This window comes from Podarcis erhardii, assembly GCF_964252035.2.
Source record: "Podarcis erhardii genome assembly, chromosome: 3".
In the NCBI taxonomy this organism is placed as follows: domain Eukaryota; kingdom Metazoa; phylum Chordata; class Lepidosauria; order Squamata; family Lacertidae; genus Podarcis; species Podarcis erhardii.
The window spans coordinates 57,409,446-57,435,923 of NC_138507.1; the positions used below are offsets into that span (position 1 = coordinate 57,409,446).

General features: G+C 40.5%; 1 protein-coding gene across 1 annotated transcript in view; it reads left to right on the forward strand.

The window, feature by feature from the left end:
* Positions 1–4,976: 4,976 nt before the first annotated feature.
* Positions 4,977–26,478, forward strand: part of RNF217 (ring finger protein 217) — a gene marked incomplete at its 5' end in the record, with an annotated part of 30,439 nt that continues 8,937 nt past the window's right edge. The window contains 4 exons of the mRNA XM_081855976.1: positions 4,977–5,000; positions 6,852–7,085; positions 14,479–14,643; positions 21,296–21,497. Coding sequence (XP_081712102.1) covers positions 4,977–5,000; positions 6,852–7,085; positions 14,479–14,643; positions 21,296–21,497 — 625 coding nt within the window. The remainder of the gene's footprint in view (positions 5,001–6,851; positions 7,086–14,478; positions 14,644–21,295; positions 21,498–26,478) is intronic.

Sequence of the window (26,478 nt, forward strand, 5' to 3'; positions counted from 1 at the left end):
TCTCCAATTGCTTCCGTATTGAAACTTGTGCCACCCCAAGGCTAGACAAAGGACATGTTAGAGTTTATTACACTAGGGCTGTCTAATAATTGACACAGTTATTACCCCACACTTCTTTAAGGAGTTCATGGCTGAGTGAATTTGAACCTGGGCCTTCCCTGTGCACTCCAGCCACTACACTAACCCAGCTCTTATTAATTATACCATCTAGTTTATAATTAATTGCATAAACATGCATAATGCAGCAACAACAACATAAAGTGTTTTTAAAGGATCTTGTAGAACAGGAAAAGTTTCTCAGGCATCAGAATTCAAAAGTACATGTGCAAATCTTACGCGTAATCCTGTACTCAAAACAAACACGAAAAGTCAGTTGATCATTATGGTGTCGGAAGCCTGCAGCCAATAGAAGGAATGATGCACTCGCCACAATATATTGAGATTCTATGAAAGAGAGTTATTCCAGAGCTGGAAAAGAGGTATCCTGGCAGTACAGAGATATTGCAGCAGGACCTAGCCTCCTGTCACACATCGAAAGTGGTGAAGAAATTCATGACAGAGCAGCAAATAATGGTACTTGATTGGCCAGGGAATTCCCTGGACATAAATTCCATTGAGAATTTGTGAGCTGTATGCAAAAGTCGCCTCTCTGCTGTAGACTGTACAGCTATGGAGAAGCTCATTCAGGCACTGATTCAAGTGTGGTACAGGGATCCGAAAATCAACAGTGACTGTTCGAAACTAGTAGACGCCATGCCAAACTGTGTTCAAATACTGCTTAAAAATAGCGGAGGTCATATCTGTTACTAATGTACGTGTATGTGAGTTTTGTACATGTATATGTGAGCTTTGTACAATAAACTACATTGTTTGTTTCAATTAATTTGCACAAGGGGGGGGGAGGAAAAAGCTCAAGTGTGCTGTTGCCTTCTGCTAAGAGTGGTTCTAACAGTGATATTTCCACTCAAAAACTGTCCAAAACCTTTTCCTTGCAGAAGCATCTGAACCTTTTTACTATGCATGTGTGCATTTTCCTGGGGGCCAGTAGCACTGAGTATGAATGCTACACATTTGAGTGTGTGGAGACATGCAGTGGGCTGACTCTGTACTTGGCTATGCTTGGAGTAGATGCTCTGAAATCAGTGGAGCTTTAGTCAGTCAAGTTCCATTGATTTTTGTGGGTCTGTTCTAAGAATAATTAAGGTCTTGATCCAACCCAGTAAGAAACATTTGGCTTCTAAATATCTTTTTAATAGGTTTCCTGTTAAATAGGTTGCCTGGTTTTCACATGATCCAGGTCTTGCTTTAATACCTTGAAATCTCAGTGCTAGTTTTCTAAGGAAAACTAAAACTTGGTAGCAGTATTACACTGACAGATTTTTCCTTTATAAAATTGCATGAATTGTTTTTGATTATTTTTTTGAAGTTTGTGGCTGAGAAGATAATTGCTGTAATGTAAACTAATAACATCAGAGCTACCAGACTTTCTGTAGACACCCAGACAGATGCAGTAATTGCAGGAGACAATTTAGATGCCATCCCCGAGAACTTCAGACATTGCTTCATTTTGACAGTGGATGTGTAGTGCAGATTGTGCAATTGCTGAGGTCTCGTGGGTCAGGAAATGAATGCATGTGGCATCCTGCTTGCCTCCAAAACCTCGTGTTCTCTATTCCTCACAATGGGAAGTCCGTCCCCCACCACTTTAATATAAGAAGAGAAAAACCCAAAACTCAAAACTAAACCTTCATGAAAGGCACAGTTTGATAGCAAGCCTCATGATACCATAGGAAAGTCTTCTTAAACTACATTTGTGTTCATGAAGATTATGCAAGTGAATTCCATGTCAGTTATACGTCATGTGAACTACGGTAATTCCTACTCCCCATCTCATTCTCATTGTATAAGGAATCTGATGTAAGGTTTTTCTTACAGATGGACTGATGACCACAAGGAAGTTGTTAGTAAATTGAACCAATTGTGTTTTAGCTGTGGTTGAAAGTGGAGCTGGGAGATACTTTAGTACAGGTACAGGGTTGGGGAACCTGTGGCCTTCCAGATTTTGCTGGTCTATAACTCATTGTCCCTGACCATTGGCCATGCTAGCTGAGTACCAGAAGTTGCCCACCCCTGATTTAATATCTGCCTATCCTCTGATGTGGGTGGCGCTGTGGGTTAAACCACAGAGCCTAGGACTTGCTGATCAGAAGGTTGGCGGTTCGAATCCCTGCGACGGGGTGAGCTCCTGTTGCTCGGTCCCTGCTCCTGCCAACTTAGCAGTTCGAAAGCATGTCAAAGTGCAAGTAGATAAATAGGTACCGTTCCAGTGGGAAGGTAAATGGTGTTTCCGTGTGCTGCTCTGGTTCGCCATAAGCGGCTTAGTCATGCTGGCCACATGACCCAGAAGCTGTACGCCGGCTCCCTCGGTCAATAAAGCGAGATGAGTGCCGCAACCCCCGACTGGACCTAATGGTCAGGGGTCCCTTTAACTTTATTATCCTCTGTGTACATTCACCCCTTCCAGCCGATATGGCTGGCCTGCTTCTCTTCCTCCGTTCCTTTGCAGGATGTGATATAGTATCTTTCATCTCAGGCAGGCGTTGGAAAGAAAAACTGTGTGGAGGACACAGATATTATTTTAAGACAACAGCTTTCCTTTCCTGGATGGTACAGCATTCCAACAATTCCATCAACAGAATGTTTTGTAATGTCCATATGTGTCATCCTTCTAGTGGCCTAGGAAATGTCAATGAACACAGACAAATCCTATTTACCAGAACACCCAAACCGCAGGAAACATTTATCCAACATCAGATACATTGTTTTGGCATTCAGAAAGAACTGTTTTCCAGTTGAACATCTGGAGAAATTGCTGGCTTGCCCAGGAATCTTCAGGTCTAGAATCCATGTGACTGGGGATGGAAAACAAATAATCTTATCAGCCTCTCCAGACAAAACTTCTGTATGTCATCTCAACTTGTCAAGAATTATTTGTCTCTGTGTATACGAACAGATGCCTAAAATATCATTGTGTAAAGAGTGCACTTAGCAATATGGTTTTATGTGCCTATGGAGTACATTGTTTTTCCAATAGCAAAAAAAAAAAAAATGAACATTGTATCTGGTCTGTATATTCTGTTTCCTCCCTGACACCTCTTATTTTTTACACGTTCTTGGGCAATTACTTAAACCAAATAAGGCATAAGTGCTGTTTTGGAAGTGTGTGAGGTTTTTTGTTTGTTTTTAATCCAGGCTCACAGCTTGGGACTTTACTGGATTCAGGATTGTTTTTCCAGAGCTCAGTCTAGTGCTCTAAATTCACTTGTTCCTGTAGAGAGTAGATCTGGATACTATTTCATATGCCTTAGTCACATCCAGGTGGTATTTGCAATGTGTACTTTTCAAGGATTGCTATTAACAGAAATCTAACTTGCTGGGGTTTTCCTGCTACATGCACAACCAATTCTCAGAATATTTTAATGTGGAGTTTGATGACCGAAATAGCGCAAGGATGTATCCTGGAATAGTATTGCATTATCTTGTCTGCTTTCATACTGTTAGCAGCCCTGTTCATTTCAGAACTAGGGAGCAAAGTTACCTTAGAAACTCTCCAGGAAGGTAGGTACTGTGTAGTGAGAAGGGGTTTCGACAAGTATGAGGATTTAGGTGGCATCATAGAATTGTAGATTTGGAAGGGACCCTGAGGGTCATCTCATCCAACTCCCAGCAATGCAGGAATCTCAACAGATGACCATGGATATGGGTTTCTTTCCCTTGGTGATGGTAATCCTACCCCACTATAGAGAACTCCTTCCACAGAAAAAGGTGTCTGATTTCCCTATGAAAGTGGTTTGATGAAAGGAGTTCACCCCCCCTTTCCCTTTTGGGGAAGGACAGTAGCTCAGTGGTATAGCATCTGCTTTGTATTCAGCAGGTTCCAGGTTCAATCCCTGTCATCTCTGGGTAGGACTGGGAGACAACCCATCCCAAAATCCTGGTGAGCCACTACCAGTCTATGTTGGAAATATTGATCTAGATGGGCCAATAGCCTGACTCTGTAAAAGTTAGCATCCTGTGCTTCTATCTTTTCAGTTTTTCCTGGTAGCAGTCTTCCACATACAGCTACACATTAAGAGTCTCTCTCTCTCTCTATATATTCTATCTTCATATATATATATTCTTTCTTTTAAAAGAGTTCATTATGCTGACAAATCAAGAAAAGCTAAAAGCTATAATAAAAACCATCATATTAGCTTGTTGATGTTAACAACAGTAGCAACTAGTGACAGCAATAACAAAAACCTCAAAAGCTTTCAGTCAAACAAAGTGCTCAGCCAGAGGCCTTCTTAACTAACCAAAGAAGTAGCCAACTCAATCACACTTAGAGTAGACCCACTGAAATTAATAGGGTGATGTTTTTACTGGTCTCCTGAAACAATAAAGAGGGTCTAGTGAATATCAGCTGGTAGAACAATAGATAGGCACCACAACAGAAAAACTGGTAGAGCTATTCTGACCACGAGGGTCAAGGTACTGTCGTTGCTTAATACTCACTTCACCTTCTACCATATGATTTCATTCTAGCTAGGGGAAAAACCTGCGGTGTAAATAGTATTTACAGTTAATTTATGGTTGTGCCCATCTACTACACATTAATGTTAAATCATCCTAAGCTATTATGCTATTTTCCCGTGTTGCTCTCCCCCGCTGTCGTCTGCTTTCTTTCCTTAGCATGTTAGTCTTCCAACATCTCCATAAAGACTCCCCAGATATAACCAGAGTTCCATGTTACAGATGTTATTCTTTTGTGTTGGAATATTTTGGCTAAATCTTGTCAATTTATTAGCTAGACATCTGTTAATGTGCAATTGCAGACTAGCTGAAAAAGGACCTACAGTGACTGTCTAATTCAAAGATAATGTCTGGTGTTATAATAGAAAATAAGCTACTTTTAAATTTCATGAAGTTCTGAGACTATGACAGTTGTAGGTGCTAACAAAGTACCATGCAGTTTGGTGTATTGGTACACTGTTAAATTTAGAAACACTTCTGGGACATTATGTGACTGCTGCCTTAAATAAGCTGTTTCGTGATTTTCATGTTGGTCTTGCTCTCCATGTTTGAGAGAGGTTGGGTGCTAGTTCCCACTGGCACTGAGTCCCATATTCAAAGATTCGTGTTCAAAATCACTGGCTTTGAGTATAAAAAAATAACAGGAGCAAACTATTTCAGAATTGAAGTTAGTCATTTATTTGGGCAGGATAGCAACTCCTAGGCAACTAGCTTACTAAGCGCAACACTCAAGGTGTACAGTGATACACAGGGGAGTGTTTTGTGCATTAGTTATAGTTAGATATCTATATAGAGCTTGAAACTTGGGGGGGGGGCTGGATCCTCATTTGCAGCAGTGGGGAACCTCTGGTCCACAGCCTAATTATGTTTACCTTTGTTCTGCTTGCTCATTTTACCCAACCCTGCTCACCTGTTCATGTGATGTCAGGCATGAGACAGGAAAAGCTTCAAATTGCACTGAATTCAAGCCATAGCTGCAGAGGAATGTTTGCAGCTTGAATTTGGCATGGTTTTGTATTTGGTTGTTTTATTGTGTCCCACTAGCTGTTGGCTCTTTTCCAAAGTTACTGACTGACTGTACAGTTGGATTATAGGTGGAAAGAACTTGGAAGTCCTGGGAAGCAAATGTTGTTGTGGAAATGTGTCATCAAAATGGAAAGACGACTGAAAGGGAAATTGCAGTCCTAGCAAGAGGACTGTTACCTGTGTTAAGCATTGGCTGTAGAAGACAATTTCCCTTGGCATAAACATTTAGGATTTAAATATTGTGCTTGCCAAGCAGCCTGCAGTTGCTTAAAGTGGTTGGATGAATGCTTGCTTTTTGGGGAATTCCCAACCATACAGGTGCTAAAGCTGTAAGTGTTTAATTTTAGATACACATTTCAGAAATTAAATTCCTGTGCTTACACAACTTGTATATGAACAGCTTTTGCATAAGATGCTTGTACCTTCATGCACATTGTGCCTTCATTCTACTACAGTTAGAGTAAAGGTTGTACAAAGGTTGGAAGATTAGCCTTATTTCACAAACTTTGAATTCCTGGATTTACTTTAGATTTGCAACTTCGTTCAGTGTAACTGCAGCATAACAAGCAGTATCAGGGGTGTATCTTTGATGTTCTGATGCAGTACAGAATCACAGATGCGCTACTAAGAGGCATTATAGACTATGGAAATTACTATTACTGATTGTGCCAAATGAGAAATGCTTAGCTGCTGATCCACCACACAGCACCAAAAAAAAAAACAACAACAACAAGAAAATTGGATCAAACTCTAGATTTCATATACTTTGAAGCTGTGTATGATTAAGAATTAATTAATTTTTAGGGAGCTAAAAAGTTCATTCTGAGATCATTGAACTACAGAGAGGCTTCCTTCTCTTGAATCTTAATCAGCTGATAACCTAAAAGGTGTTTCTGAAAATGTGCTGTTATAGGTTGAAAAGGCTGGTATGCATTGATGAGAGAACATTTGCTCTGAACCAGTATTAACTTAAAATCCCTTGAAAACAGATGAATTATAAGAACATCAGTTTCTTTCTTCAAAATAAAAATAGTTTGTTATTTGGGCTTTCATATTTCCTGTAAAAGTTAAAAATGAAGTGATTTCACAACTGCCATGCTATATTTATGCTATATTCATGTAAAGCCATGCTATTTTATTTTTTTTGTTACATATTTACAAGTTAAGTACTGGAACTTGGTGTGGAATTGGGTGTCAAGTTATTATTTGTGTGTCCACACCTGTTTGATCACAGCTCTTGTGTTTATTTGCAGGTGCAGGTGGGGCAAGCAGACATCCAATGTCCCATAACAGAGTGTAGCGAACACCTGGATGAAACAACTGTCCTCTACAACTTGCCACATGATGACATCATCAAATATAAGTACTTCCTGGAACTTGGCCGTATTGGCTCGAGCACCAAGCCATGCCCTCAATGCAAGCACTTTACAACCTTCAGGAGGAGAGGCCACATTCCAACCCCTACCAAAATGGAGAACAAGTACAAAGTGAGCATGCTCACCAAAGCTATGGATTAGATGGCACAGCTGTGAGCTGCAAAAGTAGGCCAGGATATGGTGGGCATTAAATGGGCTTTCTTCTCTTACTGGAACCTAATGTAAGATGTGCTTTTAGAATACAAATCTATAGTTTCATACCCCTTACTAGCTAATTGATGTCAGCTTTCCAGAGTAGCTGGCCAGTTAACCTATTAGTTCCTTTCTTTATTGTACCGCGTTGTTGTTTATTTTGATTTAACCATGCTGCCTGAAATATTTCACGAAGTCTGGCAGTTCCTACATTCCACCAAGCATTAGGTGAATACCACCATACTTTTCAGTAAGTATTAAGTTGCATGTATCCATGGTTGAACTTTCTGTAGGTTTTTGCTATGCCGTTTGATAACTGCAGTGGAAGCTAACTTAGAAATTCTTAAGGCCAAGCACTTGTTGATTGACTCTTAATTATGGGCCACCTTCTCTTATGTGCCCTGGTTCTCAGTAATTAAATAGGAGTACTGAAATAAGCATGTATTGAGGGGCCCTGTCTGTGTAAATACAGTGTTCAAGACTTGTAAAACTGTTTTGTAGACTAACCAAAAGTCTGTTGTATTGGTTGAGATCCAATGTCATGCCAATGAACACAAGCGGTCTCACCCTTCATCTACTTCTTGTTGTAGTTCCCAAGACCCCCATTTTTTCCAGAGGGTTCCTCACGCCTTCAGAGAAAATTTGGGGGGCACAGGAAGGATAAGCCCCATTCGTGTAAGTGCAAGTCTACTGCGCAGGTTCCACAATGGAATATTACCTATTATTACTGTTTACATAGCTAGTCTTTATTCCCATCCTTCTCCTGTTAATATCTAGACATTGGTGTAGAACAGGGATTCTCAAACGTGGAATCTACACACATATTAAAAATGTTATGAAAATGCTTTTTAAAAAAAGTTTTGAAAAATACGTACACTGAATTTGGCATAGCTCACTGTCGTCATCTAGTGTCACATATTTATATTTACAACACATTTAAAACATTTTATTTGCAATTTCAGGTAGGTAGCCATGTTGGTCTGACGCCATCTAAATAAACAAACAAAAAAACCGAAAGCTTATACCCAGAAGGTGCTACTGGACAATTTTTATTACTATTTGCAGCTCTATAGCTGAGTTCAGATTGTGGTCCGTAGACCATCAGTGGTTGGTGAGCTTCATTTAGGTGGTCTGTGGCATGTCTGCCGATTTATGTTTAAAGATGGGAGATGGCACATCCATCACATTAAATATTCATATTGATTTTTGATTGTATTTTTATTGCTATGAATTCCAATTGTAATATAATAAAATGAAATATATAAGAAATGAAAGAAGCAATTAAAATGCAATTAAAAACCATACTGCATCTACCAAAGTGTATTACTGGCTACAACAGGTAGAAAAACTAGTCAGTGGTCCACAAAGACCCTCAGCCATTTTCAAGTGGTTTGTAAGGAGCAAAGTTTGGGAACCACTGGTGCAGAATCTTGGGCAAGGATAATATTTGCATAAATCCCGTTCAGATTACTGGTATGTAGATGAGTTTTACATGAACAATGTGAGTAAATGTTGCAGAATGCTTGGCTTTGAAAGCAGTTGGTAAGAAAATCTTTGTGGCACAAGTACCATAAAGCTAAGAAGAATATGTGTAAGCTCTTTGCCAAGGTTTTCCAATTATATGGAATGTTTTTCTTTGCAAGTAAAACCCTAGCAAATGCTTTTAGCAGGTGGCGCTGTGGTCTAAACCACTGAGTCTCTTGGGCTTACTGATTTAAATACCTGTGACAGGGTGAGCTCCCGTTCCCTAGCAGTTTGAAAGCATGCCAGTACAAGTAGATAAATAGGTACTGCTGTGGCAGGAAGGTAAACGGTGTTTCTGTACACTCTGGCACTTGTCACAGTGTTCCATCATGCCAGAAGCGGTTTGGTCATGTTGGCCACATGGCCCGGGAAGCTGTCTGTGGACAAACACAGGCTCCCTCGGCCTGAAAGCGAGATGTGCGCCACAACCCCATAGTCACTTTCGACTGGACTTAACTGTCCAGGGGTCCTTTACCTTTCTTTTTGTTGTTGTTGTTGTTGTATGGTGCTCATACAAAACACTTTGTGTTCACTATTCATTAATGGAAGCTAAGTTGTTCTTATCATTTGCAGATAGGGAACTGAGGCTGCAGTAAGTCACCCAACAAATTCATGGCTGAGCAGATTTGAGTGCTGCATTTCCATATTGATTTGGTGAATGACAGTGATTCTATTCTAACTCCTTATTTTCACTCCTGGTCCCTTTTTCAAATTACATTCTGCTGCTTTACTTGTTCCATTAAGTTATGTCAATGTAAGGAGCAGCATAATGCGAGATTGGGGACTGGTGTAATAAGATTAAAGTGCATTATATAACTGGATAGCTTAAAGGTATCTAAATGCATTCCAGTGTTTATTGCTGCCATCTTCCATGGGTTGAATCCAGATTTGATCGTGATTAGAGCAGAGCCATTGATACCAATGTGACTTAGTACTGTTTAACGTGTGTCCCATTGATCTTAACTCTAGTTGATTTCAATGAGAAACATAACTTAAGCCTGGATCCAGCCCTTTCTTTACTTTTGAATGGTTTAAACCAGAAACAATGTGCGAGTCCTTCTTTCCATTTATTTATTTGACCTACACTCCACCCTTTCAGGCACAGACTGGAGATGGCATACATAATCTTAAAAGTTAGAATCTGCATTCTGTACACAGCTGCACATACAATAAATACAGTAGTACTTCGGGTTACATATGCTTCAGGTTACATACTCTTCAGGTTACAGACTCCACTAACCCAGAAATGTTATCTCGGGTTAAGAACTTTGCTTCAGGATGAGAACAGAAATCGTGCAGCGGTGGCGCAGCGGCAGCAGGAGACCCCACTAGCTAAAGTGGTGCTTCAGGTTAAGAACAGTTTCAGGTTAAGAACAGACCTCCAGAACGAATTAAGTTCTTAACCTGAGGTACCACTGTACCTGGAACGCTTGATCAACTAGGAATGGAGTGTACCAGATCTTGCATAGCAGCAATGTGCCTGTGTGTCTGGAGCAGACATCCCCAACCTGCAGCCCTCCAGATGTTTTGGCCTACAACTCCCATGAGCTGAGCCCTAGTTAACAAGTCCAGTGGTCAAGGATGATGGGAATTGTAGTCCAAAACATCTGGAGGGCCAGAGGCTGGGGATGCCTGGTCTGGAGCTTTCAGGTGTGACTGGTAGGAAACATTGCCGCCCAACCTTGCAGGTTGTGTGTGGGTCTTGGGTTCATATATCTGTGTGGATATTAATGAAGTCAATTGCTGTGTTAGAACTATTTATAGCTTTGAAAATGATAGGCCTATCATTTACAAATATTTGATTGGGTGGTTGCCAGGGACTGGACTTCTAGTGAGAGACAGTACAGCTGTGGAATTTTCTCCCCAGGGAGCTCTCTTGCTCTCTTTCCATTTCTCATGGGGGGTGTTGCATACATTTTTTGACTCCTGAAGGCATTTTATGACAATTTTGTGCCATTTCAAAAGACTGCTTTTAAGGTTGCTGTGTTTTATAATTGTTTTATGTTTTGTCTATCTTTGTGCTTTATTACTGTAATTTATTATCTGGAGACTGCTGTGCAATTGAAAAGGGGGATCTGAATAAAGTAATTAAATATAAAGTAGCAGGTCTTCCCTCAAACCTGGAGAGTTAATTAAATTTAGGAACTTGGAAGTGTGCCAAAGGTTTGTGTGCTTTCTCCTCCCCCTCCCAGCTTACGGTTCCCTTCTCTATATCCTGACTTTCTCTAGCCACAGATTGTCATGACATACACATTTACAAGCTAGAGTTTGCCAATTTGGACATTATGACGAACTGTGTTTTAAGAAAACCAGGAAGTAGAGAACAGAACACTCAAACAAAAGTGGAAGAGAGAGCACATTGAGCCACATTATGTACCTGAGGCTTGAAACCATCTTTCAGAGGCTTGTTTCATGAAGTCTGAACTATGCAACTGTCTTTAGGTACGATATATGTTATGGTTTTCTTTTTCATTATATATAAATATAATTGTAACATTAAATAATGTATGCACTATCTGTATCCTTTGGGAGACAGTGGAGGTGCTGTGACAGAATCCAGATAATGCTTTTTCAAATTGCTCTCCGTCCACAATCAGAATTTCATGCTTTTTATGACTCCCATGTCCTCTGGTAAGCTGTGATGAGGTGTGATGAGAGAGGTGTGATGAGAAAGTTAGATTAAATGTCTGCTGTAGTAATATCACTATTCATATTTATTTCTAAAATAAGATTCAGAAGTTGTAAATATCCTTGCTTGCTTTTGATCCAGTTTTGCCTTAGAGAATTCCCTGTATTTACTATGGTGAGCATTTTTCTTAGTCATAACTCGAGTGAAACCCTCTTTGTCCCACAGTGCATGAGAGCTGCTGGTAGCAACTAGAAGACAAAAAGTCCCCAGACAGCAGGAGTGTAGGACATGTGCCCATCATCCCTGGCCACATGCTGGAGGGCTGCATACACCCTTTACCTGCCATATATAAAACCAGCAGAACAACAGTGGGAATCTAAACAACAATCACCTTCCATATTTTATCATAGTGCACAAACTAAAAATGGATTTGTATTGCAGGAATTTCTTGTGCAGGCAGATTTGGGGGGGGAGGGTTGTATTCCGTTTCTGCCTAGCCCATAAGTTTGTTTCATTTTCATTTCTCATTTGTATTCTATCTTTGTACATTTCTGCCTTTTTGCAACATATAGCACGAAGGCAGGTGACAGATGAAGTGAAGGCTTGGTGTGATTGCATGCTTTTTTTAAAAAAAATATTTTTTATTAAGGATTTTCTTGTTTTACAGAAGTGTAGTGCCTCGTTGTTGTTTTTTTCTTCTTCTTCTTCCATGTAATGTTTTTACAAATCCGTTTCATTTGTTGAGGCATTAGGGGGAGAAGAAAACAGAAAGAAAAAAGAAAGGGGGGGTGGGGAGAGGGAGGATGGATGGGGGTGGGGTCGGGTGGCGGTGTTTCTATTATGTTTAATGTATGTAGAGTTTGGTGTCAGCGTTGCTTGTGTTGTTCACTTGTGTTTCTTTGGTGGTGAGAGAGGTTGGGGTTGGCTTAGGGTGTGATTGTTTGCTTGCATGCTTTTAGAAATAGAACACCAAGGATGCCTACTGAAGTATCCAGCAGACAGGCTCTGTTATGAACTCTGTGGGATTCTCTTTCGTCAGAGGAAAAGTCAATATAGAAGGGCAGGGAGAACTTTCTCATTGTACTTGGTAGATGCTGAACAATGGAAGCTCGGATTCTTGAAGCCTGCCACTGAATTATTGTAGGAAGTGTATCCTGTAGATGAGAAATGAAAAATTTATCTGCTTCTCATTAGCTACAGAGGCTCAACTAAATAATATTAGTGGGAAGGTATGAAAGTATGAAATCAGATATATTCAGTACTTTTATAATACTTATTAGAGGTTGGCAAATCATCTTTAGTCATCCAAATAATCTTATTTATTTATTTATTCTGTTTGGGAAATGTATAAACCATTTGCTAAAAAAAAGTTCTCCTGCTGGTATACAGTTATAATTAAAAGTAGACTAAAATGCACAAATTGGTTAAAAACAAATATGCATAAATATAATTTGAAAGCATACATAAACGTCAGTAAAACATTTGCAACAAACGTAACTAAATCATGTGTCTTGATAAGTCCACTCAAACAGAAAGAGTGTCTAAAACAGTGTTGTGAAGGCGCCTCACCTGATGTCAATAGGCAAGGCGATCCAGAGCCCAGGGGCTGCCAAGCTAAAGGAGCAATTCCTTGCAAATGTTCAACAAACATTGTGTAGCACTTATAAGAATGCAAGCTCCACAGACCGTGGTGGTTGAATAGGCACATACAGGGTGAGGTAGTTCCATAAGCAAACTGATCCTAAGTCATTAAGGACTTTATATATCAATAGTAACAGCTTGTGCTTTGCCCTGTAATGAATCAGAAGCCAGTGCACATTTTTGAGCACAGATGTAATATGCCGACAGGCTTCTGCTCCTATTAGCAATCGCCTTGTAGCATTCTGCACTACCTGGAGTTTCAGGACCACGTGCAAGGGAAGCCCCAGATAAGAGTGTGTTGAAGTGATTCAGTCTTCAGGTTACAAATGCTTGGGAGTTCTGGGCTCATGCTATTCCAGTCCAGGAACAGTCACAGCTGTTGTAGCAGCCAGAGCCGGTGAAAGGTGATCCTAGCTACCAAAAGCCACTTGGACCTTCAGCGACAAAGCTGGATCCAGGAGCACCCCAGTTGTCATTGCGGCGCTTTCAGAGGGAGCACAACCATGTCTACAGTAGCAATCATTCAGTTTCACCCACAGAGCCTCTGTTTTGACAAGATTCAAGCTCAGTTCGTTTCCCCTCATTTAGCCCAATACTGCATCCAAGCTCTAGTCCAGGAGCAGTACAGCTTCTCCCAATTCAGATATTATGGAGAAATAGAGCTAAATCTCAATAGTGTCCCTTTCCCCATTTTACAGCTTTTAATGTGCAATACAGTACCATATAGCACAGCATGGGAGGGCCTCATTCAGGTGGAAAAAAGTGTCCCTCCTGTTCTTCCGCTGCTCCTAAAACTCTTCTCTTCATCCATGAAGCCTCAACAGAACTACAAGGCTCCTGTTTCAGGATGGAGCCTTGAAAGGGATATTTTTCCTCTCATGAGGTGGGGAGAATCTGCAATGTCTTGTTATTGCCCTTAATCTTAAATTCAGAGCTTCATGATAATGCCCAGTGTAAGGAATGTTGAAAATGCTGGCCTTCCCAATAAGCAGCTGGGGATTTTAGTTTATTGTTGTTGTTTTTTAATGTGGCGCTGTTAGTTAAACACAGCTTCCATCTTAAGTTTGTATTAGGCCAGATTTCCTGAGCTAAGTGCCTTACAGTTGCCTTACTGTTGTTTAGAGACATTTCAAAGAAAGTAAAAGGGGTATAGCGGGATTATTGGGGGGGGGGGCTAAATCATCCATATTTGAAAATTAGCATGCAGTGCCCACACCCTGGTTTCCAAACCTTTTCTGCAGACTGGCCTGCCAATAAGTTCAGTAACCAGCAAACTGTTTGCTAACAGTTGACGCCTCTTATGCTGCATTTCTCTAGCAATGCACTGCTGGTTTGGCTAAGAAGCTGCAAAATTATCAAAGCCATTAGTGTGGCATTCTTCGCCATCCCCCATAACATAGTCAACTAACATAGGTTATTTTGGGAAAATGCTTGTGCAATCTGAACTGTGGCTTCCTAATCACATTTATTGGGCAATCTTCGAAATTGTTTTGTTGTTTTGTGCTCTTATTTCTACAGATACAGTGCCCAACCTGCCAATTGGTGTGGTGTTTTAAGTGCCACTCTCCCTGGCATGAAGGTGTCAACTGCAAAGAGTATAAAAAGGGAGACAAGCTGTTACGTCACTGGGCCAATGAAATTGAACATGGGCAAAGAAATGCTCAGAAGTGTCCAAAGTGCAAGGTAAGAGAGTGCATACTAAGTTACGTTTCTGTTTGGTGCATGAATATTCTGTGAAGTTTTCCAAACTGAGATGCCTTAGTGAAATTCATGCACGTCAAGTTAAGTGTCATCAGTTCTGTTAGATTCAGAATAACTTGATCCCTGTCATCTGCTGACCTTGCTGCTCTTTTACAAAAGTGCTTATCTGTCACCCTATTTATGTTTGTGGTAGCTGAACTGCTGAGTTTCGGAGCGCTTAACATTGCTGGTCTGCAGAAAAATAAAGAAAGAAGTCAAGCCTTTCAATACAAGTTAATAATGGCACTTTCACAAGAAGCAAGATTCTGGGGAATCCTGTTGCACCATTCTGCACAAGGAACTAATAGTGCAGAACTGGAGAAAAGGAACAAGTGAACACGATGCTGATGCAGTTTAACCTGGCAATGACTGACCTGGAAAGGGTCCTGGGGATGTGGTGGATAGCTCAATGAAAATGTCAACCTGGTATGAAGCTGTTATTGGGATTATTAGGAAAGGTATTAAAAATAAAACTGCCAGTATAATAATACATTTGTAGTACAGTTCTGGTCACTGCACCAAAAAGGAAAAGAAAAGAAAGAAAGAATATTTTTCAGCTGCAAAAGGTGCAGGAAAAGACAAGCAAAGCGATCAAGGAACAGCTCTTCTTTAAGAAAAGATTACATTGTGTGAGGCTTTTTAATGAGTCAAGGGGTAGGCATGTAAGTAAGGGGAGACATGATAGAGGTATGTCACATTATGCAGTGTGGAGTAAGGGTGAAATCTCTCTCTTCTGTATAACACTGGAACCTGGAGTGTTGTGAGTAGACTCTTAAATACCATCTCTAACATAAAACCTGGTCTAATATATAATGCCAATATATATCTTTAAAATATGAAATCAATAAAGTTTGTATCTTTCTTTCATAGTAGCCTGTTCGATATAGCGATATAGTGAGATTGACCTACAATTGAGACAACACTTTAAAAAGTAACATAATAACATTTATTATAGGAATTAATATGTGTACAAATGAGATTAATTTAAACATCACAATATAATGTGAGGTTACAAGTATGAATATTATTTCTGCCATAAAGTTGATATTGTTGATATTGTTACTAAGGAATGCAGGATTCACTTTTGTCAAAATAAATCCCTGCTTAAATCCAGGGTCTAGTTATCTCTGTCATTTAAAAGTGTTGTTTTTTGGATTGAAGTCTTCACACAGATCCAGCCCTCAGTCTTCTATGCATTGACTTGATGGATTTTCAGCTGCAATAAGGATTTATTTATGGGCCAGGAACACCACTGTGGCTTTAGGTTGCCAGTTGCTTGCTTGCTTCGTTAAGCACAAAACTTCTCAAACTGTCTATCACCAGCTGCTGTCTTCTGTTACTTCCCCTTCAAGAGTTTCTTCAGGCTATGAATCTTCCTCTCAGGCTTAGCCTTTTCCCCTTCGACATTTATTCTTCTCTGCCTGCTCTCCCTGCATTCTTTACTTTGCGCTTCCTTTCTCAGGCTCTTTTCTGCCTGATTTGAGCTCCAACTGACCCTCTTGATAGTTCTTTGCCTGGTGTTTTGGTCTTCTTCTGGTCACAGATACTCCCTTCTATTGAGTATGCTTTTAGAGTGACCCTCAGATTACCATTCTAATGCCCCTGATCATTATAGATACCAATTACTTCTAGTTTTGCTAACTGCCAAATATGCATCTACCCTTAGCAAATGCAACCAAGGCTTTTGTCAGCTGCCAGGCCTCCATTTGCAGAGGTTTAAGCCAGGCCTGATCAGATACAGCTTTACCTCATGTTTCATTTCAGGCTGAAGTATTTAATCATAGTACAACTCTTAACTCTAAACATCTATCATTTTACCTTAAGCAATAATAAATAGTTAATAGTGTTTTGTTTTCTTTTTTCAAAATGGCTCATCCAATGAAGGTGAATGATAGGATACACAAAAGCAGCAGCTACAGAATTCACTACCACAGGATGTAGTGATGTCCAACCATTCAGGCCACTTTAAAAGAGGGCAAGACAATAAAAAGGCTACTATTCATGATGGTTATATTGCCTCAGGTATTGGAGGCAATATGTCTCTGTGTTCCAGTTCCTGGGGAGCACAGCCTGGAGTACACTTAGACCTGTGTCCTGTTGGTGGTTTTTCCATGGGCATCTAGGTGGCCAGTGTGGGAACCAAATATTGAACTAGCTAGGCCTTTAGTCTGATCCAGCAGGGCTGCCCTTGTGTTACTATGGGCTTCAGCTGATGCTGAATGGTTGTGACCGCAGCCTTCATCCCAAGCTTGGAGTTGGGGAAGGGTCAGGGATCACTGCCAGTTTGATTCTCACACATCTCTTAAGCTTTAAAGTTTGGAGAAAAGCTTAATATGCCTGCCAGAGGGGAATGCTACACTTTTTATGGCATGCATGGTGTGTAAGATTGATAAAGCCTTTCTCTTAGTCATTACTCTAAACCAGATCTCATTTACCTTTGACACATTTCAGATAAGAATTTATTTGACAGATTGATACAGGATGTAACTGGTTTTGAGTTGGTTTTTGTTTGTTTCTCTTGGTGCGCATGTTTTTAAGTAATACAGATTTCTTTTACCTCCTTGCCCTTACTTAGCTTAACTTTTCTATATATAGGAGAAAGCAAAAAGACCAAATTGGCTTGCCCCTTGAAGGTATGGGGCAGGATGATATCTAGAAGTTGTAAGCCCTGTTGAAATGAATGGAAACTGCAGAAGGGTGCTTGGATGGATTAGCCTGTAGTAAATAGAAAGGCTTTTGGTTCCTTGCAGTTCTGATTCTGTGGTAGATGAAGCTATATGAACAATGTGGAATACGCATAGAAAGGAATGACAGCTGCTGTGGACAAATGCCAACTTTTGTTTTATGTTAATGCTACAGCATTAACTCTTCCTTTGTACTACGTGATTCCTATTAGACAGGTTGCATAGCTCAGCAGTGGCATTATGGCAAATGATGTGACATAACAGCTGAAACAGTATTATTGTATTTCTCTAAAAGGATAGCCTGCAAAGATCTTGAAGTACCTTTTTCGTATCGGTGTTCACAAATCTCTTTCATGTGCTGATGCCTGCGTGTTGTTTTTACAACTTTATTTTTTCCTGCCACTTAGTAAATAGTAAACTTGTGACAACTTACACAGAAAAGAATAATGGTTTGCAGTGAGACATTTTCCAGTTCATTTCTCATGTTTAAAATCTTGTGGCAAATATCTGATTAAGAGAGCTTGATAGCAAGCCTGAGAAAAATCTGCACTGAAGACTTTCAAGGTGCTAGTCAATAATGGTCAATGGAATTTTTGTTTGATCACAGCTTTATCTACTTTGCTGTCAAATTCTCTTTGGATGAGATCTAACATCATGCCAGCAGATGTAGTAGGAATTCTCCCTTCATCTCCTCTGCTCTGCAGCTCCCTGTTTGTCCCAGTCTTCTCCAGAGGACCCTCCAACCCTAAAGAGCAGGTGCAGAGGCTGCATGGGAAAGAAAGCAGGATCATGCCCTATTTCCGCAAGAGGAATTGTGTTGCATCTCATTAACTATGTTTCAAAACTATTCAACTGAAACAATTGTATTATTTTCATGCTGATAGATCTACCACTCCACATTTTTGTTTCTGGATACTTTACATAAAAAAATAAAATGAGTTAATACTCATACCACTCCCTCCACAGCTTTGCAAATGTGCTAGTAGTTTTATTGCTGCACTTCTAGCTTGTTTTGAGGAATTTGTGCAAATCCCTGAAGCTAAGAAGTTTATTAAATTAATGTTGTTAAAGTTAGGGTAGATAATTTTGAAAAGGAGGTGGCTATGTGAATTGTGTTTGGAGCAGCTAATTGAGAGAATAGATTTACGTGTCTGTTTAATCAAATAATAGCACTAAAATGGAGAGCACCTGATTGCTCTGCACTCTGAAGAAGCAAGCAAAGGAGTCAAACGGCTGTTGATAGTCACTTTCAATGGAGTCCAGAATCCCTCTGGAGGAATGAGGAATATTTTATATAATAACACTGTAAATTGCATTAAATAATTGAGCTTTATGTGCAGTACATGAATTTATATCAGACTTGTACACTAAGGGTTATAAAATGTTAGGGTAGTGAAGAATGGTGAATATTTCTAACAACTGGTTCTGCTTGTTTTCACAAAACTGCATTCTCACTGTTCAAAAAGGAAGTAGGGTATGTTTTGGAACACTTTGTTCTGATATGAAACTGACGTTTTGGATTTGCAGCATTGCTTTCATGTACATTCCTTGTGTTTACTGTGAGTATGCAAATCTTCAAGGCTATTGTGATTCCCAAAGATGAGACATTATAAATCTCTCTTTGGGAACAGCTGTCCTAAATTACTATACCACTTCTATTTACTTAGCTAGCTACTTGCCTAGTGCTTGTATAATACCAAGGGAACATATTTTTTTATTTGCAAGGCAACGTTTGTGCAGTTTTCCCCCATCTCAGGGCCTGGCTTCATACTTCTGAATTGTAGGATATTAAATGGGAGGCAAAGGAAGTTCAGGATGATTTATGGTAGACGATTATCTAGTTCGTTAATACAAACTGTAAATCTTGTCCTCATTATATTAGCCTTGGCTTATTTCTTTTTTACTGTTCATTCCGCTCATACAGTTCTGTGAGTCTCAAGTGCAATTTTACCTTTTTATTACCAAGATGCTCTTCTACCATAACACACACCATGTAAAGCAGTGCAGGGGGCAAAACGAATTCCGTGTCTGTTTTTATGTGGTTTCTTCATTTGAGATCTGACAAATAAGCATCTGTACTACACCCTGCTGTTCAGTGGATTGCTCAACTCTGCTTCAGATTTTATACCAGATTCTGACAAAGCACTTTTGAGATCTTAAGATTTTGTGGCTATCCCAAGGGAAGGAAGGATCTGTTAACTTGAGCAGAAAGAGATGGTTGTTATGTTCCTGGATCAGGCTGTTAATTGTATCATCTAAACGGACTATGATTACTTGCTTCTTTGGAGTCATGATTTCTGGTTGCCAATGAACTTTATTAGGCCAGTGTGAGAAGCTGAGATAAGTGGCGGCTGCCTCCCCTTACTCAAATTTCCAGCAAGTTCCTTATTGTCCAAATCTGTTCTTTCCGCATGCACCTTTTATCTCTTAGTAGCAACTGGAGGTGGGCTGCAGGTAACATGCCTAAGCTTTGGATTTGGCCTAGGAACTGACAGTTGCTCTCTTTGTGCTCCTATCTTTTAAATTCTTGGCATATTTTAAACTATCTTTCCCCCACTTCTATGTCACGTCCAGCTCTTTCACATTAAGGAGGGGGGAAAACAGTACCCAAGTTTTCATCTTATTAGGGATATCGAAGCTTATACAGGCCACTCCAAATTTACATGGGGGTTACATTCTAAGGCACCACACATTTCAGTGATATAGCATATATTTGAAACACAATTGAAAAAGCCTGCAAATACCCCATTCCACCCCTAGCCCCATTCTGCCCCTTTTTGTGATGTTTTTGGGTCACTTCTGGATTTGGCGTGATGTGCACTGTCGTGATCATGCATGTATCAGATGTGACCAACGATCACTGCCTGTATAAATACTTAAGTGATCTTCTGATCTCCTGCCCTAAACCTCAGGCAGTTCTTCTGGGGCTTTTCCCTAGAGTCTTAAAGTAGGTTCATGAACATGAAGGGAATTAAAGCTGTAGAATGCTACTCATTTTCTGCTGCAATCCTACACTTATCGGAGAGTAGATCCTACTGAACTTGAAGGGGCTTAATTTTGAACAGCAATGCAAAAGACTGCAGTATACAAACAAGGAATTTGTAAAATGTACCCTTAATTCCTGCAGCCTGAAGCCAGATCCTGCCAATGTGAAGTCTCATCAATTTCTTACTCATGATCTCTAACCCCCTGCAAAATTCACACAAATTCCTCTCCTGTTGTCTCTGTCTGTCCTCGCATGTCCTTTGTCTCTGTTCAAATTCTGTTCAAATTTAGGGCAGAGATCGTCTTTTTGTTGTTATGTTGTAAAATAAATCAGTGGTGTTATACAAATATACACAAAGATTACTTCTACTGAGCCAATGGTCCATCTTGAGCAGTCTTGTCTACTCTTACTGGCAGTGACTCTCCAAGGAAGTAGGCACATGCTATCAGATCTGCTACCAGATCTTCTCTACTGGAGATGCTTTGGACTGAACCAGGCTCTCCAGTGAGCTGTGTCCCTCTCTTGAAAAATGGTGCAGCTGCCCTGTTTACTTGGGTAGGGTTTGTCTGGGAAATAATAGAACTGCTGAAGAATCCCAACAACTCTTAAATTATGGAAGCAAACATTAACAGTACCAAAAGTAGTCTCAGGTTATTTAGTTTCTTTTAAATGGTTGTATTTGTTTGTGTATTAAAAGCAGATTACTCGAGCTTCTTAAATGCCACTGTCACAGTTTCTGAAAATCAGGATGTTTTGCAATTTGAAGAGGTTCTACTAAGTCCGTTAACAATAAGGCAGTAAACTTTTATTTCAGAGTTCCACCTTGTATGATTCTTTGCAAGACAATTGAATTGACTAAGAACCAACTTGTTTATTTTTTTTTAAATAACCTTTTCTCTCTTTCTTTTCTGTTTTGTCTGTAAAGATCCATATCCAAAGAACAGAAGGGTGTGACCATATGACTTGCTCACAGTGTAACACTAATTTCTGTTACCGCTGCGGGGAGAGATACCGCCAACTCCGTTTCTTTGGAGACCATACATCAAACCTCAGTATATTTGGATGCAAATACCGCTACCTCCCCGAGCGACCACATTTAAGGAGATTAGTGAGAGGCTCTGTCTGTGGTGAGTGGATGATGACACTTTGCAAAGAAATACTTGATGAACACATATGGCTAAACCAGTAAGAAATACTTTTTAAAAAATAAACACGTAACAAATGAAGTCTAGTGAGTGGTGTAGCTTCTTGGGATGAAATTGAGTTGTTAGAGAAAACAAAATAGAAAAATAGAAAACAATATTGTATATTGTGGCAGACAGCATGTGGAATCTGTAACAGTGAAGATTACATACCAAAATGTATTTGTTGTTCACAAACTTCATAATTTTCTGTACCTAGAGCACACACAGTCAATTGTGTAACGATGATTTGTACTTTGTATCTAGAAATTGCTTCAAAGCCTCTTAGCTTACAATGGGAGCAAACGGGAGCAAACCAAGTGTCCATTATTATTGAAGTAGACTATTACATTGAGTTGTCCTGCTTATGTGTAGCAGGAGGTTTAACAAACTGAAAGACATCATCCTCTTTCTATGCTCCTCCCAATGGAAACATGCAGATGGGGACAGATATACCCCTGTTTTAAGTCGTTTACAGACTGTCTTCTCTTGTATATTACTTACTACAAAGCTCAATGACTAAGCTCTTTAGTGACGAAACGTCTGATTACCGGAATGACGTCCGAGCACTGAATCACTGGTATAGCACAAGCAGACGATTTATTAATGCATTTGCAGCTGTTCAGATAAAATCTATTTTGGAAAGAAGAAATGAGCACTGAACCACTGATATATTACAAGTGAACTCTTTATGTACTGCGTTTGCAGTTGTTTAAGATAAAACCTATTTGGGGGAAAACTACTTTTGCCATTTTTATGGCCATTTATTGTTTGTTTACAGATAGTTACTATGGTGATATTATCTTGTGTTGATTGCAGTAGCCATTGTATCACCACCCTGTTTATTGTTTTATGTGTAGCATTAGCAGCCCAGTGACTGGTGCTGCAGTGGGTGCACTGCTGGCATTCTAACTCTACATGCAAATGGACTGATTCGATATAGTGTGTTCATACATGATAGGCAGTGTACATGGAATGATTTCAAGGAAATGTGCTTTGCTAATAACTGCAATCAAGTCTGTTTTGGATCTGGTTTTTCTGTGCAAGTACCGTATTTTGCGCCCCATAGGATGCACCGGCCCATAGGACGCACCTAGTTTTTTGGGGGGGAATAAAGGAAAAAAAAATTATTTCCCCCCCAGGTGCGGGGCTGGAAGAACCAGGTCGGGGAACAGCGGGAAGGCGCGCTCCGCCTCCCCGCTGTCCCCCGAGCTTGTGGGGCTGGCGATGGGGAGAAGTGTGCTGAGCCTGGGACTGCAGGCAGCTCTGCGCAGCCATCGGGAGCTGGGCGGGACTTCGCGCCCCCCTCCCGATGGCCGCGCAGAGTTGCGCTGACCCCAGGACTGCAGGCAGCTCTGCGCAGCCATCGGGAGCCGAGTGGGACTTCGCGCCCCCCTCCCGATGGCCGCGCAGAGCTGCGATGAGCCCGGGACTGCAGACAGCTCTGCGCAGCCGCCGGTCGGGACTTCGCGCCCCCCTCCCAATGGCCGCGCAGAACTGCGCTGAGCCCGGGACTGCAGGCAGCTCTGCGCAGCCACCGGGAGCCGAGCGGGACTTCGCGCCCCCCTCCCGATGGCCGCGCAGAGCTGCGCTGAACCCGGGACTGCAGGCAGCTCTGCGCAGCCAGCGGGAGCCAGGCGGGACTTCGCGCCCCGCTCCCGATGGCCGTGCAGAGCTGCGCTGAACCCGGGACTGCAGGCAGCTCTGTGCAACCCTCGGAGCCGGTCTCCTGAGGTTTGTGCAGAGCTTCCTGAAGCCTGGAGAGCGAGAGGGGTCGGTGCGCACCGACCCCTCTCGCTCTCCAGGCTTCAGCGAAAGCCTGCATTCGCCCCATAGGACGCACACACATTTCCCCTTCATTTTTGGAGGGGAAAATGTGCATCCTATAGGGCGAAAAATACGGTATATTACATCAAAAAAGAAACATCAGAACTGAGCGTGCTCAGTTAAGATCACTGTAAGCACTGCATAGTTTCCTTATTGAGTGGGGAAATCTCTATATTGTTTCTCAAATTAGAATTGTGCCTAATCTAAATGGAATCACAAGTTAGCTAGCTTGCCACCCTTTGAGCTTTGTGACTTATTTTATCTCTCGACTGCATTTCTTATCTGGATAAGGCTGTGACACTGTTTTTTAGTTAAACTCAATATTTAGACAGTGATTTTTAAAATAAGCAAAACCTCCCACCGATTTGCAGAATTATGTGGATTAGTTAGGATTACTTTGTGATGTGTGAAGAGTTTCCTGCATATGTTCAGGGACTTGCGCTTGGTTCCTAAAAGTTGCTAACCTGACTGGCTGCCATCTGTCCTGCTAACCCCGATCCTTAACTCTGTTCTGTTGGCTCTCTCTCTGCACAAGTTCTAAAAAATACCCTTCTTTACATAGTTCTAGTACTGAAAAGAGACTGCATGCTGGCACAAATTAAGTCCTCGACCAAAAACAAAGTTATGGAAAAATATGTGAAAAAGTATAGAATGTTTAATTATATTAAAAATATTATCAGAGAAGCAAAGTTTTCAAAAATAAACTTTTAACATGCCAAATTATTGCAATATATTACAACATATCCTAAATGCATTTTGACACAGATATCTTTAATAGTGGCATAATACAACAAGGGGGGGGGGAATTAAGCATAACTGTCCAATAGACCTTGGCTCTTGCATATGAGACTTCAAAGGAGGAGGACAGAGATAATTAACTTCAAATTAAGTTTAATAGCAATTAACCTGGACAAACAATTATTCATCAAAATAGTCATCAATGTTTCCAGGCCAAGAAATATAACCTTCTTTCTACAGAATCAAAGCTTAGGGTAAGCATGAATAAGCTCTGTGTCAGAATGTGTTTGTCTTATGTTGCAATATATTGCAGTTATTTGATTTACTAGGGATTTATTGTTGAAGTATTTATGTGATAGTTAATTTACTGTAATAAAAATTCTGTACCATTTAAAAAACACATTTTACACATTTTCCTGGACAATGTTTTTGGGTGACTGAGTTTTGTGTTAAGGATTATTTTTATCTTCATTTGTCTGCAATTTAAGCCATGTCAAAGTCACTCTGTTACTTGATACTAAATACTGATTTCGATCTCTGCAAGATAAGAGGATATGGGTACCTGGAAATGTCAGTTCTGTAAAACCTTACTTTCAACACTTACTGTAAATAGGGGTTAGTTTGTCATAAGTGATGGGGGAGGAAAACCTATTGGGAGGGAGGGAAGAGGAAGGCACTGCTCCTTTGATATTATTAACAAAATATTTTTCTCTTGTCAGTCCTACGGCGTGCCAGAAAAAAAATTGTTCATGGTTGCCAAAATTCAGAGATTATAAGCTTTTTCTTAAACAGCCTTAAATTCCGGATTGGGTTTTTCACAGTAATCTCAGCTGTTTGAAGCCATATTGCAAAACAACATTTTTCCCTTCTGCATGCTAGAAAGCAATTTAATAGGTGTCGTCATGGGTGTCCACTGTGGGGGAAGTTCTCCCTCCTCATGCACCACAATCCACATATTCCAAGGTTTCATTTTTTAAAAACAGTAAGTTTCTAGAATTTGTAGATCCTGAGATATGAAGCAAAATGTGCAGGTGCTCTTCTTCAGGGTAGATGGAGGTGACAAACTATCCTTTCATTGTTTTACTTCCTTCTCCCTCCACCCACCTAAAAAATTCAGATGGATGCCATCCTTGTTCTGGATAACTCAGGTGTGGAGAAATGCTGTGTATATTTCCATCTGTATTTTTGCTTTGAAAATTTACGTAATCTCTGCTGATGTCAGAGTGTAACTGTCAAGATTCAAAGGCCTTGTGTTGCAGGCTTGTACAGACGGCGACCATATTGTGTGGGGTTTACTTTCCTGGCCTCACGTGTGTTCCTGCTCCACCCTGTTCCACCCCCATTCTGCCCTCTTCCAGATCCCAAAGGACCCATAAGCAGTCACACGTCCATTGGATGTGCACAAAATAGTCCCCGCCTGTTGCTGCTTGGTGAGAGGTGCAGAAAAGGGAGGGAGAAACTATTGAGTTTAATATTTATAAACAGGATGTGAATCAGGTAAATTCGTTGTGATTGGTCACAGAAAGAAAAAGACTGATTGACTTGAGTTCTAAGTCAGTGAAGAATGGGCATTTAAAAATAGTTTGATGAGGAAGGTGTGAGGCGAAGACCAGAGAAAGCTGAAGACAAATGAACAGTTGAGGCCTGAATATTAATTTATTCACTCTGGCATGTTAACTTTGCTGGTGCAGGTCAGAAGAAGGGAGTTCGTGGCTGCATTAGGCTAAGAGGCTGCCCTGTGTAAAGGGCTTATCAGAGGAAGGTGTATGCCATGAAGTGTGTACATGTGCACAGGAAAGTGAGTGAGTTGTGTATTGTGAAAATGTTATAATGACTTTTCTTTTTTAAAAAGCATATGTGTTGTGTTGTGGCCACCATGTATGTTTTTCCTGGTACTGGGGAATGCTCCCTGTCATTATGAGACAGCAAGAGCATCATTGTATGTAGTTGGCAAGCTTTTTAGGGCGCAGTGTGTAGAGGTTGGATTATCTTTGCAAATAACAATACTAGTAGCTGCAGCAATGGTAATTACATTGGCTTTTCAATAAGCTGACACAGCAGCTCTTGAAAATGTTAACTCAATAAAATATATAATGAGTGTACTGACTGCTGCATTACACAATTACTGATAGGTTAACAAAATTACTGATGGAGGCTACCATTCATGGACACAACGCTACTCCTTTTGTAGGAATAGAGGAGTTTATTGGAAGGTTATCAAACAAAAAAAATATTTTTACTGTGTGGTCCCTTTTCTGTAAACTATGATCCCTTGTCACCAGTGAACACAACATAGGAAAACAGTGTTTTCAAAAGGCATCAGAAAATAGTGGGGCACAACTCTTAATTTAGCCAGCATCTA